The sequence below is a fragment of the Lutra lutra genome, chromosome 17, assembly GCF_902655055.1.
Source record: "Lutra lutra chromosome 17, mLutLut1.2, whole genome shotgun sequence".
NCBI classification, from domain to species: domain Eukaryota; kingdom Metazoa; phylum Chordata; class Mammalia; order Carnivora; family Mustelidae; genus Lutra; species Lutra lutra.
Window position 1 is genome coordinate 50,618,205 of NC_062294.1, and position 14,899 is coordinate 50,633,103.

The 14,899-nt window shown below is 51.6% G+C and overlaps 1 protein-coding gene and 1 non-coding gene across 5 annotated transcripts in view; both read right to left on the reverse strand.

The window, feature by feature from the left end:
* Positions 1 to 14,899, reverse strand: part of PRKD2 (protein kinase D2) — a 32,931-nt gene that overhangs the window by 10,517 nt on the left and 7,515 nt on the right. For all 4 annotated transcript variants that reach the window (XM_047711286.1, XM_047711285.1, XM_047711288.1 and 1 more), the window contains 10 exons: positions 13,125 to 13,256; positions 9,675 to 9,829; positions 9,342 to 9,564; positions 7,990 to 8,067; positions 7,750 to 7,903; positions 4,766 to 4,883; positions 3,927 to 4,004; positions 2,385 to 2,643; positions 862 to 914; positions 659 to 731 (listed from right to left, as the gene is read on the reverse strand). In XM_047711286.1, the coding sequence (XP_047567242.1) occupies positions 659 to 731; positions 862 to 914; positions 2,385 to 2,643; positions 3,927 to 4,004; positions 4,766 to 4,883; positions 7,750 to 7,903; positions 7,990 to 8,067; positions 9,342 to 9,564; positions 9,675 to 9,829; positions 13,125 to 13,256 (1,323 nt within the window). The remainder of the gene's footprint in view (positions 1 to 658; positions 732 to 861; positions 915 to 2,384; positions 2,644 to 3,926; positions 4,005 to 4,765; positions 4,884 to 7,749; positions 7,904 to 7,989; positions 8,068 to 9,341; positions 9,565 to 9,674; positions 9,830 to 13,124; positions 13,257 to 14,899) is intronic.
* On the reverse strand, positions 10,228 to 10,334 carry LOC125090050 (U6 spliceosomal RNA). Its single transcript, XR_007124160.1, has one exon. It is a non-coding gene; the product is annotated as a U6 spliceosomal RNA (small nuclear RNA).

The window sequence follows — 14,899 nt, forward strand, 5'->3', positions numbered from 1 at the left end:
GTAAGAGGGAACCCCACCCCACCCCCCGCCGACCACAGAGACACATAGTTGAACAAAGGTGAGCAGAAGGCATCAAGATGGCTCTGTGGGGCTTCCAGGAGGGGATGTGAGGGGCGAGAGGCCTTGGGAATAAAGGTGGAATGAAGAAGGTAAAAGACAAGCGCTTTGAGGGAAATCTAACACAAGGGAAACTAGATTTATGACCAATCAGAATCTAGGAACTAGCTCTGTGGCCAATCAGAGTGCAGAATGCTCTCTCCTTATTTTTTTCTTTTTTGAAGATTTTATTTGTTTATTTATTTGACAGGCAGAGATCACAAGTAGGCAGAGAGGCAGGCGGCGGGGGGGTGGGGAAGCAGGCTCCCTGCCGAGCAGAGAGCCCGATGCGGGGCTCGATCCCAGGACCCTGAGATCATGACTGAGCGGAAGGCAGAGGCTTAACCCACTGAGCCACCCAGGCGCCCCTGCTCTCTCCCTATTACGAACGGGAGAAAGCCCATTGGCTTTTCCCAGTGAGAAAAGGAGAGGCTTGCAAGCACCTGCCTGGAGGACCTAGCTTTCCAAGTCAACCAGAACAGGAAGTGAGCACACAGATAGGAAGGTCTGGAGCCCAGGAACCGCCAGGACCCCCTCTGGATCAGCTCGGAAGCATCCGTACCTCCATAGACCACTCCAAACTGCCCGGAGCCCAGTACCTCATCCGGGAAGATCTGGTAGACGGTGGCAATGTCCTGCATGGTGGGGATGGGAAGGGTCAAGGGGGCAGATGGAGCTCGGATGCTGAGGAGACTAGGGAGGGTGGGAGGCTGCGTGGGAGGCATAGGCCATCCATGGGACCATGGGGTATGGGCAGGGTCTCACCACGTTCTCTTGGATCTGGCTGTTAGACACGGAGATGCTCAGAGAAGCCTGTCCTGGGGAGAGGGGAGAGGTGGAGGTGAGGGAACCCTGGACTCAGGACTGTCTTCACCCATGCTCCAGAGGCAGCCTCTGGAGCCACACCACCCAGGTTCGAGAATGGGAATAGTGACAGGTGCTTCCTCGTAGGGCCAGTGGGAGAAGTAAACGTGATAGGCTGAGGGGACTGGAGAAGTGTCATGAACGATTTCACTGAGCACCACACCCCAAGATCTCAGGGCCAAGGGATGCACACTGATCCCATTTTACAGAGAAGGACACTGAGGCTCTCTCAGGAGGAAAGTCCAAACCGGTTCCAACATCTTCCCCCCTGAACTTGCCAACCCACTACCCAACCGGAGCCACAACATTTCCAAGGTTCTGAGCCTTCCGCTGCTTGAACATCTACCCCCTTCCCATTCCAGGCCTGGCCCCTTCTCCTCCCTGGTCTCTCTGCCCCTGTTCTGTTCTCTCCTATTCACCACACAAACCTGGGTCTGTCCTTCCCCTGCTCCAAATTCCACCATGGCTCCCCAGCGCCCCCAGGAGGAAGCCCAACCCCCTCCCATGGCCTCCCAGGTACTGGTCCCTCATTTATATCTCTGACTTCAACCCCCACCATGCTGTGTGTCCTCCCAACAGCTGGCCTCCTTGCCGGGCCTCGGATACAGCCAAGTCCCCTCCTATCTCCTGCCTTTGCGCTTGCTGTTTCCTCTGCCAGTAACGTGTGTCCCTTCTGCTGGACTTAATTAAACCTTCCCCATTCAGTCTCAGCTCAAACTTCCCTCCTGGGGCCACGTCATGTTCTACATTACATCTGTCATTCATGCAGGGTGATCTGTCACTCACACTGGATTATAAGCTCCAGAAGGCAGGAGCCTGAGACTTTCTGATCATCTTCTGCCTCTGCTTGAAATATTTCCCTTCTGCAATCCCCTCTCTCAGCCCTCCTCAGCTTTCTGGTCTCAGCTCAGGTGTTGCTGCATCCAGAAAGCCCTCCTGGATACCCAAGCTGGATTAGCTATCCCTTCTGAGCCCCCACAGCTTTCTGGTCCCCTGTCCCAGCCCTGTCACTCTGGGCTGTCACTGCTTGGGGACAGGTCTGTCTCCCATACTGGACTGTGAGCCCCATGAGGACAGGTCCTGGGCTGTCTTGGTGACGACTATGTCCCCAGCACTGCCCAGCATAGGGTGGGCACAGAGAAGACACTCAGTAAATGCCTGAATGAAACAGCCTGAACTCACAACCTGGAGGAGTTGTCGCCACCTAGGACAAGACTCAGAAAAGAGAAGTGACATGCCCAAGTCCACACATCAGGTCTAGGGCTTAATGGAGATTTGGACTCATGCCAGCTGAATCCAGAAGCCACATTCCCCACTGTGCCATTCCCGGCCTTCTCCCTGGCTCTTCCCTTCCCTGGGAGCCCACACAAGCCCTTCCAGACCCATGCTCTCAGGATCCGGGGCAGGGTGGGGGAAGGACTTACTGTGGGGTGTGTGGCCTGGGGCACTGGGTGCGTCCTGGAGGATGACTGGCATCAGTGCCTGGCGGATAGCTGTTTCCCAGCCCCTGGCAGCCTCGGCCCCCTGCCCGCTGGGCCCCCCTGGGGCTCCACCAGGTGTCTCGCCCACAAAGTAAGTGACATTGGCAGTGACGATCTCGAAGCAGTGAGGGTTGGTGCCTGGTGGCACAAGGCTAAAGTTCTGGGCAGGCTCCACAGTGAGGATTTCTGACAGTGGAATTTCCTGGCAGGATACAGAACCAGCATTAGTGAGGATGCCAAGCAGACACTGGGGCTCCCCACTTACTCAGAACAGCACATACAATCCAGTGGCAGTGGGAAAGGGCCTGATTTGCATATTTGCATAGAGTAGTCAGAAAAGGCCTCCTGGCAGAAGTTACATGAAACAAGAGATCAGAAAGGTAAGAAGAGGCCAGCTGGTGGAGGATGGTGGAAACAGCATGTGCAAAGGCCCTGAGGTGGGAAAGGCTTGTGTTCAAAGAATATGCTCTATTCCCATTACATGGGTGGTATGTATGCCATGTTTGGTGAACAGATGAAGTTACGCCATGAAGGGCCTCATGGGCCACAGAGAGGAGCCTGGGCTTTGTCTCCAGGGTCCTGGGGAGCCATGGAAGGGTTTAGAGGAAGGCAGAGGTAGATGTCTGTCTGTGTGCGGAGGGTGGACAGGAAAGGATGGAACTGAGACAGGAGACCAGAAAGGAGGCTGAGAGGGCCAGGTGGAGGGGAGGGGACAGGGAGAGAAGGGGCAGGGTCTGTGCAGAAGGAAAAGAGCATGCTTTGAAAAGTGCTGGAAGAGAAACTGGGCGGGGGGCTGCAGGACACATTTGCAGAAGGGAGAGAAAAAAATTAAAGTAAGGAAAGAACGAAACAGGGACAGACTGACACAGCTTATAAAGGCAGGAGACAGAGACGTGGTGGGGGCAGCATCTAAGTGTGGCCGAGAATAGGGGCAGGCTGCGAAGTCACCCCCACCCCCACCCTGTGGGAAGCCGCTGCAGAGCAGGGAACCCCGAGGCGTCCGAGTTTTATTTTAAGGGCAAAGGGAGGATTCTGATGGTTTTCTCGGCCCCTCTGGCTGCTATGTGGGACAAGGCTGTGGCGGAGTGGGGGTGGGGGGAAGCGCAGAATCGAGGCCCTAGAAGGAGACGGCCCAGAGCGCCCGGCGGCCATGGTGGGTGGTGAGGAATACGGATAAATGATCCAGTACTTCATTATAAAGCAATAATGATAACAGCGAGCTCCACACAAGCCGGCCCTAAGCTAACTGCTTCGCGGAGGTGATCGCTGAATTAGGGCAGCGGCCCTACGGTGAGGACTAGTCACTGAGGCCTTTTACAGGTGCCAGACGGGAGGGCAGAGAAGTCAGGTAAGCCGCCCCGGGTTCCCCAGCCAGAAAGTGGTGGGCCCAGGTGGGCCCATTTGCTGATGACATGCAAGCAGGCAAGCAACTGGGAGAGGAGTGGGAGGAGGAGGTCTGGGGGAGCTGGCGGCCGGAAGGCCCACCTTGTAGTATCTGTTGGTCGTGTTGTTCTGGAAGAGTGTGATGCACTTGCAGTCCAGGCGCCAATAGTGCCGCTTCCTCTGTTGGGAGAGGTGCTCCAGAAGGTGAGGTGGTCCGTCCTTGGCGCAGTCGGGGATCCAGCTCTTCCCGGAGCCAAGCCCCGCCCCCAAGTCTAGCCCCGCCCCAGAAAGGCCCCACCCCTTCCGTCTCTCATCGCCCGCCCCTCTAATTCTAGCGCCGTCTCCAGTAAGGCCCCGCCCATCCCTAACTGCCGCCCCACCCCCGCCTCGTCCCCTTCTCAAGTGGATCCCGTCCCTCCCGCCTTAGCTCACCCCACCTTGCCCCGTCCCATAACCCCTCTCCAACTTTAGGTCAGCCTCCAGCCACACTCCTTGGCCCCTAAACCTGCCCCACCCCTATCTCCTACCTGCCCAGACCCGGCCCTTCCACTATAAGCCCTCCCCACCTTTCCTCCCAACTTCGCCCCACCTGGCCCTACCTTATATCACAACCCCACTTAATTACCTCCAGTTAGGCCTCTAGCCAGGCCTAGCACCCCCTGAGCCCATCCTCTAGAACCTGAGCTGTTCTCGGCCCTACTCCTAACTCCAGCTTCCCCGTTCTTGGTCTCACGACTCCCCTGACATTGTCCTTAGCCCCGAGTCTTCCCCGACTCCTGCCCTGCCCCTCCACTCTCCCTTCGAACCCATCCCTCTAATTCTAGCTCCGCCTCCAGATGGGCCCCGCCTACCCCCTAACCCCACCCAGCCCCACCTCCTAAAGCGGAGTTTGCCCCCCCAACCTTAGCTCCCCCTCACCTAGCCCCATCCCGCCCACTCACCAGCGTGTCCTTGTTGCTGTAATGGACCACCCAACCCTCGCGCAGGGTGGTGCTAGATTTCCGCGTCGTGTGTCGCACCGACTGCACCACCCTCATTAGGGGGATGTACCCCAAGGAGCTGGGAGGGAGGGGGAGAGGAAGAGGCAAGAGGTTACAAGTGGAAAATACCCATAAGCACTAGGGGCCTCAGAGCTCATTTCTGGGCAACGAGGAGTGGGGTTGTTTTTGGCCACACTTTTGTGGTTTCCACATTTCCCATGAGGAAGGGGACGCTAGATAGGGCCACATTACAAGGCTGGGGTCCGAAGTCAGGCAGCCTGGAAAATCACCTAACCTCTACGGTACCTCCGTTTCTCCACCCAAAGGGGTTGCTGTAAGGGGTGAAAACCTTTCTTAGGAATTTAGCACAATGCTTGGCACCCAGTGGTCCTCCCATAAGTGCTAATCAGTACTGAGCCCAGTGACTGTGGAACCAGCTGTGTGACACTAGGGAAGTGACTCAACCTCTCTGTACCTCATTGCCCTTATCAGTGCACAAGCTATTATTATAGAGAGGAAATAAATGCTTAGAGAGATTCACAGACTTGCTCAACTCCAGAACCAACCACCTCTTGATCCCTACATTAAACCAGGACTCGGGTGGCCCTGGCACTTCCCTTTGCCTCTCTGAGACTTGGTTTCCTCATCTGTGAAATAGGCTGCCTCTCCCAACACCCCCACCCCACCCAAGTTCATCAAGATCCAACTCTTACAGCCTCTTACTCTGTTACTAAACACTTCAGGAAAGACCTGGCAGAAAGGGAACTTGAACTTCCAGGCAGCTCGAGTCAGGTAGAATAAGTAAGAAACTCCCTGTAATTATTGTGACTTGCATATCCATCTTCCCTTCGGGCTGGTCTCCCATCCCCTTCCTCTGGCCCTCTCTGCTCCACCCACACCAAACTCAGTGTTGTTTCTGGAACATGCTTGGCCCTACCACAGGGCCTTTGCACTTGATGCTCTCTTTGCTTGGCAAGCTCTTCCACCAACTATCTTCCACATGTCTCTTTTCCTCCCCACCTCCTTCAGATCTCTTCAAATGTCACCTTCTCAGAGAGGCCCCCTTTAATGACCCTAAAACAATGTATCTTCATTCTCTGTCCCTTCCCCTTGCTTTATTTTTTTTTTTAAGATTTTATTTATTTATTTGACAGACAGAGATCACAAGTTGGCAGAGAGGCAGGCAGAGAGAGAGGGGGAAGCAGGCTCCCCACCAAGCAGAGAGCTCGATGTGGGGCTCGATCCCAAGACCCTGAGATCATGACCTGAGCCGAAGGCAGAGGTTTTAACCCACTGAGCCACCCAGGTGCCCCCCCTTGCTTTATTTTTTTTAATGTATCTTTATTTTTATTTATTTTTTGATAGCAGTCATCAGTACCTGATGCTATGGATGCATTTGTTTACTGCCTGTCTCCCCAGTTATAGTGTCGGCTCTATGAGGCCAGAGAGTTTTCCTGGTTTGGTTCACAGCTGGGTGCTGGGAAGTCCTAGAACCCAGTCGGTGCTCAATAAGTGTCTACTGATGCACCATGGAAATGGCTCACCCTCCTCACATCAATGCCCCCTTGGCCCTGTGGGGTGAAGTCTCAGCTCCTTTCTTTTAGTAATGACCGCTGAAGCCAGTAAACTTCCATCTTCTAACCTAGGAGTGAGGACGGTGTTCCTTACAGTCCTTCTGAGAAGGATTTCATTCAAGGATAAAGACCTACACATCGATGATGGCTTCAATCCACAGGTTACCCTCATTTACACATGTCTTACTGTATTAGTACAATATACCAATAATAGTGTGTTAATATTATTCTAAAACATGCCAAAAGAGCGAAAGCATCTAAAAGATGAGATTAAAAGTAAAGAGAAATGGAAAGGCAAATATTTCTCCCCATACTCCAGAATGGATCACCTCCCACCCTCCGTGCTTTGGGTACTCAAGAACAGAGTACCAGGGAGGATTCTCTTTCCATCTGCTCAGCGTTTACAACCTGGCAAGCACTTGACCTGTGTGATCTAATGGAATTAGAAAATCGCCCTACAAGACAGGTGCTGTCATCGGCCCAGAGAATGTCATTCACTTCACCCTTAGGACAATCCGCAAAGGTAGGTCCTACTTTTATCCCCATCTTACTGATGAAAAAACTGAGGGCCCAGAGAGGTTAATCTCCTGCCTAATGCCATACAGCAGATTCCCACGTTCTTACTCTTTGCTCTGTCACTTTGCAACACAGACTGTTTCTTTTTCTTTTTTTTTTTTTTTTAAGATTTTATTTACTTATTTGACAAAGAGAGATCACAAGTAGGCAGAGAGGCAGGCAGAGAGAGAGGGGAGGAATCAGGCTCCCCACTGAGCAGAGAGCCTGATGCGGGGCTCAATCCCAGGACCCTGGGACCATGACCTGAGCCAAAGGCAGAGGCTTTAACCCACTGAGCCACCCAGGCGCCCCAACACAGACTGTTTCTGGAAGGGCCTGCCAGCAGCTGATCCCAGGGGGAGGAGCTAAGCAGCTGGGATGTGGGAAAGCAGGGAAGCGGAGGGTTTGATTACCGTTTGAATGACTGGATTAGCAGTTCCAAAAGAGAAATATACTCTAAATTAGAAATCCGATTCTATGAAAGCTTTTCAAAAAATGTACATTTTGGGAGCGCATGGGTGGCTCAGATGGGTAAGCGTCTGCCTTCGGCTCAGTCATGATCTCAGGGTCCTGGGATGGAGCCCCGCATTGGGCTCTCTGCTAGATGGGGAACCTGCTTTCCCCCCTCTCTCTGCCTGCCTCTGTCTACTTGTGATCTCATTCTGTGTGTCAAATAAATAAAATATTTTAAAAATATACATTTTTTAGGAAAAAGGTATAATTTAAAAACAAAGTGTGGGTGCCTGGAAAATTTACAAGGGACATTGAGTTATTGTAAAGATAGGACGGGCCTTTCCCGGAGGGTGCCCCAGGTACCTCTCAGCCTTGCCTCCCTCGCCTTCCTCCTCCTCACTGGCGTGGAGGGCATTTTCCGAGTGGGAGCCCGGGATGACCCCCGAGTCGTCAGACTCGTCCATGAGGGAGCTCTTGTCAGCCTCGCTGAAATCGGTGGCCTCCTCCATCGGCACATCTAGCAGGATGAGGGCGTTAGAGGAGCCTCTTCCCAGTACCGCCACCACCCCCCTCCACTTCCCTGCTCACCCCACAGCCTCTCACCTCCATTGATGAGTGCTTCCCCTAAGCAGTCGTTAGGGACGCGGGTGGCACAGCGCTTGTGACAGTTAAACTTGCAGTCTGGTATGACGACAGGGAACAAGCAGATGGGTAGGAGGGGAGAGAGACGTCACCTGTAAGGGTTGAACCTTGACTCCTAACCCCCAGGCCCAGAAGATTCCGCTTTTGCTGTTTTGGGGTTGGTTGTCTCTCTCTTTGAGTCCAGAACATTCGGGGCTGGGGAATCTCTTGCTGTTGGGGGCTGGTCTGTGCGTCATATATGTTTAGCGGTCATCCCTGACCTCTACCCACTAGATGTCACTAGCACATCCTGTAAGATTCTAGATTTTTTTTCCTAATTCTAGAGTTCTAAGATTCCAAATTTCAATGTCCGACTGTCTAGAACTTGACACATCTATGATTCTACAGTTCTATGAGTCTAGACTGCTAAGATTCCTTGATGTCCAAGGTTTTAGGGTTATTGATAACTTAAACTCTAGATATCAGTGACTCTATAGTTCTACAGTTCTGGACTTCGAACCATCCAGAATCTGATGATTCCAAGGTTCTAGGATTCCACACACCCAAGATTCTAGAATTTGACTCTTCCAATGACTTCTAGAATTGGACAGCTCTAAATTTTATGGATCTCAATGTCTGGTATTCTAGAATTTGATAATCCAGAGTTCTGTGTTCTGTGTGTCTAGGACGGTAGGATCCCATGGCCCCAAGGGTATATGATTCTAGACTTCTAAGGTTTACATTTTATGCTTCTAGGCTTCTACCATTCTCAAATCTGATGGTTCTAAATTTCCAATATTCTGAGAATCTATAATCTGGGAGTCCTAGGATCTCCAAGTCTAAGGTTCTGTGGTTCTTTTCATGGACCCCCATGATCCAGAATTCCTGAAGCCTATGGTTCTACTTCTGTGGTTCCAGAATTCTCAAGTTCTACAGTTTAAGAATCCCATATGAAGTGGCTCATAGATCTAAATTTCTAAGGTTCTAGGATTCCAGAATTCCAAAGGTTCTAGAACACCAGGATTCAGGGCACTCTTCTCCTGAGGCTCTGGGCTCCTAAGGATCAAAATACTAGGATTCTTTTTCTTTTTCTTTTTCTTTTTTTAAGATTTTATTTTTAAGTCCTCTCCATACCCAACATGGGGCTCGAAATCACAAACCCAAGATCGAGAGTCTCAGGCCCCACCGACTGAGCCAGCCAGGCGTCCCCAGAGTACTGGGAGTTTTAGTTCCTGCCACAAGCTCAGGTGAGAGAAGCCCCAGGTCGCTGAGTGAGTATGTGTCTGTCCAGGCCTTCTGACCCCATCCGTCTCCCCCAGGGGGGCCCCGCTGACCTTTGCACTGCAGGCCCTGGCGAAAGAGACCCTTGAGGAGTTTCTTGCAAGCCTGGCAGACGGTGGGCCGCGTGTAGCTGTGGATGAGGAACGTGTGCGGGACCTTCACCTTGGAGAGCAGCATCTTGTCCAGCTCGATGGGGCGGCCCGTGTAGGAGGAGGCAGAAGAGGAGGAGGAGGAGGATGGGGGGCGGCGAGTAAGGAGCTCGGTGGTACTGCGGCTCTATGGTCAGCAGGAATGGAGGGGACATATTAGTGCGCGGCCCCGGGCCCGGGCCCTGTCATCCGCCCCCAGCCCCCCGCCACTAGCCCGCCCGCTCCCCAACCCCTCACCAGCTCATCAGCCATGCAGGGCAGGGACTCGGAGGTGCTGAGGCGCACAGAATGGCCACTGGCCAGAGACGTGGACGACAGGCGCCTCTTGCGGGCGCCACTGCAGTTGTTAGGGATGCTGAAGGCACAGCGCTTGTGGTAGTTCAGTCCGCAGCCTGCGGGGGGCGCCAGACGATCAGAGACATCCTTGCACCAGTCCTGGGCTCTAAAACTCCGCCCCGCCCCTCTTCCCTTTCTGTAGATTAGGAATACAGCAGCCCTCTCAGGAGAGCCCCCTGCGAGCGCCACTAAAGCCAACGAAAAACTACAAAAACCCAAATCGGGTAGAACCACTACCGGCCTAGAAGGTTCTGGGCCAGTCCACCAGGCAAAGAACCACGAGCAGGTAAGGCCCTTGCTGAGGTCCCGGGGAATGTGGATTGGGGGGCAGTAGCAGAAGGAGGGACCACGGGACCAGCTGCACAAAGGAGGAGCATACTTATATGTGTGTACAACAACTATTTGTGCTTTCTTCCCTCTATCTCCCATCACCTGACATAACTTTTTTTTTTTTTTTAATATGGAACGCTTTAGGAATACATGTGTTATCCGTGCCCAGGGGCCATGCTATTATTCTCTGTATTGGCCCCATTTCAGTACATGTGCTGCCGAACGGAGCACTGTATTCGTATTTAAGTTACAGGACATTATAAAAATAGAAATAAAAAAAATTACAGGACATCGAAGGAAAAGAGTGAACAAGCATCATCTCCTGGGGAAAGGGTTATTAGCATGTTTTCAGTTGTACTCGGGACAATTCTACCGAATCAGATGGAAATATGACTCTATTGTCATTTCTTCCTTAATTTATCATTAAAAAAAATCCAAAATCCTCTTCCATGAAAGAATCGGGCTCAGCTTGCCGTCTTCCTAGCAGGTTTCCTGAACCCTTGCTCCTATACATCTCCAGAGATTCCAAATGATTCCAAGAAGGCTCCCTCTTCTGGAGTGAAGAATGTTCCTCCAGCCTTTGGAAGCTTCTTTGGGGCTGCCTCATGGAGCCTGTCTTCTGGCAGCCTGGCTGTCATAGGCTTTCCCAAAGGTGGTGGTATGAGAAGAGCTTCGGGATGGCCCACGACCTTTGCGAACAGGAAACACTTCCCAGCACTGGCCTTTGCTCCCTCGTGTGCTTCACGGGACTTCAAAATCTCATCCATGACTCTCTGAGTATCAAGGCAGAGTCAAACTCCCATCAGAAGGTGTTATGAAGGCATTAAGAACAGTCATTTGGGGGCACCTGAGTGGCTCAGTAGGTTGGGCAACTGCCTTCAGCTCCGGTCATGATCCTGGAGTCCCAGGATGGAGTCCCATATCAGGCTCCCTGCTCAGCGGGGAGTCTGCTTCGCCCTCTGACCCTCCCCCTTCTCATCCTCTCTCTCTCTCTCTCAAATAAATAAAATCTTAAAAAAAAAACAAAACAGTCACTTGGGACTCCTTTGGAACCACATGAACAAGGACCATCATTTGTGTCGCTGAGCCAGTGAAATCCGTGCTAAGGGTGCCCATTAGAATCGACGATGCCAGGGGCTCCTGGGTGGCTCTGTCAGTTGAGTGTCTGGCTCTTGGTTTCAGCTCAGGGTTGTGAGTTCGAGCCCCGAGTGAGGCTCCTTGCTGAGCATGGAGCCTGCTTAAGATTCTCTCTCCCCTCTCCCCCCTGCTTGTGCATGGGCATGCATGCATTCTCTCTCTCAAAAACAAAAACAACAAAAAAACACCTTCCCTTTTAAGACACCAGGACTGCACGTCAAGATGAAGGTTACAGGGGCACCTGGGTGGCTCAGTGGGTTGAGCCTCTGCCTTCGGCTCAGGTCATGATCTCAGAGTCCTGAGATCGAGCCCCGCATCGGGTTCTCTGCTCAGCAGGGAGCTTGCTTCCTCCTCTCTCTGCCTGCCTCTCTGCCTGCTTGTGATCTCTCTGTCAAATAAATAAATAAAATCTTAAAAAAAAAAAAAAAGATGAAGGTTACAAATGCCAAGACACCAAGAGCTGGATGTGGTTTGCGCAGGATGGCAGTACTGATAACAGCCTTGAACGTGCTGAATTGGTTTTCCACAGACCCAATGTGGCTATCATCCCTCCAGCCCTTAAATGCCACAGGTCTCTTTAGGGCTGCGTGGTAACAATCCTGGTCAATGCTGCAGGTCTTCTGGAACACAGGGTCCGTGTGAGCGCCATTGCCGGAAGCTGGTGATCCTTGGATGGTGGAACATTCGAGAATATGCTTCTGATGGAGGTGTGGTCTTCGCAGAATGGATGGTCTTCATCTGGGAAGAGTGGACCTGCAGAACCTGACCCTTGGGCTTCACCTTGAGACACACTGGTGTGTTCCTTTATTTTTTAAGTATGATCGAAGGACATGCATGTGGATGCTTGTTGTAGACTGAACATGTGTCCATTCCCCAAATTCAACCCCCAATGTGACTGTATTAGATTTTAAGGAGATAAATAAGGTTAAATGAGGCCATAAAGGTGGGGCGCTGATCCAACGTGACCAGGGTCTTTATAAAAGGGAGACACTTGAGAAACTGTTGTCTCTCCTCACACCACGGGAGCGACACAGCGAGATGGCAGCCGTGTGCAAGCCAAAAAGAGGGTTCTAACCAGGAAACCATGCCCTGTCCGACCCGTGATCTTAAACTTTCCAGGCTCTGGAACCGTGAGTTCTAAATATGTGTTGTTTAAACCACTCAGCCTGTGGTATTTTGTTATGGCAGGTCCTGGCACACTGAGGGGCCCAGTCAGTAAGGAGGGGACTCTGCTAGTCAGCTTTCTGTGTCAGCCCCAGTAATTCAGATGCTAATGTAGGGGTTGCTGTGAAGGTATTTTGTACATGTGATTCAAGTGCACAAATCAGTTGACCTGAAGTGAGGGAAAGTATTCTAGTTAATCCGGGTGGGCCCGTTTCAATCAATTGAAAGGTTCAAAAGCAGAGCTGAGATTTCCCAGATGAAGAAATTCTTCCTGGGAGTCCAGCCTGCCCTTCCTGACGTGCTGCCCTGTGGATTTCAGAGTTGCTGGGCCATACCCCACACTCCTGTAAGCGAATTCCTTCCAAATATCCCTTAATATTTATCTCCTACTGGCTGTTTCTCTGGTGATTCCTGTTACCGGCTCCACTTTCTTCCCTAAGCACATTCCCCTTCTCCTCCTCCAAGCTCTCTGCCCCCTTACCCCTCCCTCGGAGCTCCGCATCGGGCTCCACCTCCGCAGCTGAGCCCCGCCCAATCCCCCACCCATCACTCAATCCCCGCCCCCAACTCCTCCCCAAAGCTGTGCCTCTGGGCCCTTACCTCTCCCTCCGAGCCACGCCCCCTATCCCTGAGCTCCAGCCCGCACCGCCCCGCACCGCCCCCTGACACCAACCGCCCCCCCTCCCCACCGACCCCGCCTCCAGCCCCCTCTCCCCTCACCATCACACTTGAGGCCTTGGCGCACTAGACCGAAGAGCATCTCCCCGCAGTGATCGCAGAAGGCCGGCGCTCGGTAGGAGTGCACCGTGAGGGCGTGCGGGCGGATCTGGAAGTCCTCGAAGGTGGCCGAAGCTGCAGGCAGCAGGGAGGGGCGGATGGTTGAGCCTGAGCGGTAAGGGCTATTCCTGGGTTTCTCACAGTCCTCCCCGCCGGGAGGTTTGATCTTGCCGGCCTTCATTTATGCGCATATTACATTGTACCCGGGTTCAAATCCCAGCGTCACCACTGGGCAAGACACCTATGCCGTGGACTGGGGAGTTGTTTAGTGGGTACAGAGTTTCAGTTCCGCAAGATGAAAACATTCGAGGAGACTGTTGCAGGACAACGTGAAGGTAATTAACACTACCGAATAGGAGACTTAAAAATGGCTAAGATGGTATATTTTATGTTATGTACATTTCACAATGAAACATTTTAAAATAAAATTTAAAAATACAGATGCCTGGGTCCCACCCTCACAGCTGCTGATCCGCTTGGTCTAGGATGGAGCTTGAGTGTCAAGAGAAAAAAACCAAATCCCTATGTATCTCAGTTTTCTCATCTTTAAACTGGAAATCCAACAAACACAGAGCATTGTCCTAGGTGTCAGGGACACCACACAGAACAAATTCCCTGCCTGGCCTCTAGTAAGGGAGGCAGCCAACCAAAATAAAGAAAATAAATATTCTTACTTAACAATCACCCAGGGGTGCCTGGGTGGCTTAGTTGGTTAGTCTGGTTTTAGCTCAGGTCATGATCCCTGGGGCCTGGGATCCAACTCTACACTGAGTTCCCTGCTGGGCAGGGAGTCTGCTTCTCCCTCCCCCTCTGTCCCCTCCCCCTGCTGTGCTCTCTTGTTTGCTCTCTCCATCTCCCTGTGAAACAAATAAATAAATCTTTAAAAAATATAGATATGTGTGTGTGTGTGTGTGTATGTGCGTGCGCATATATATATATATATATATATATATATATATATATAATCTTTTAAAAAACTCGCCCAACCTAGCCAACCTAGCAGTTACCTAGTGCCAGGCACTGCTCCAAGTACTTTAAAATACTAGTGGGGGCGCCTGGGTGGCTCAGTGGGTTAAGCCGCTGCCTTCGGCTCAGGTCATGATCTCAGGGTCCTGGGATCGAGTCCCGCATCGGGCTCTCTGCTCAGCGGGGAGCCTGCTCCCTCCTCTCTCTCCACCTGCCTCTCTCTCTACTTGTGATCTCTCTCTGTCAAATAAATAAATAAAATCTTAAAAAAAAATAAAAAAAATAAAATACTAGTGAATTCAGTTCTCTCAGGAGCCCCGGAGGTACATTGTTATTACCTCCATTTTCCAGATAAGAAGATTATAGCACAGAGAGGTGAAGCAACTTGCCCAAGGTCACACAGCTAGCAAGCTGTGGAACTTTAATCCAAGCCAGTGTGGCTCCAAAGTTCATGCTTTCAGTATTGAATTTACTGCCTCTTGGAAATGTTTAAGTAATAAAATATACAGCATATGTCTACTATACTCAAATTAAAAAAAAAAAAAACCTGTCAAGCAGCTGTTTCTTATCTCAATAACGGGACGAATATTTACGGAGAACCAACATAAACTGGGTACTCTGGAAGACAAAGCCCGGCTGAAACACTTGCATGGTCTTATCTGAGGTTCTTAGTTTCTATACGTGTCATTTTACATGTTTCCCTAGGGTAAAATTATATATTTACATATATTTGCATATCATGCATATACTGT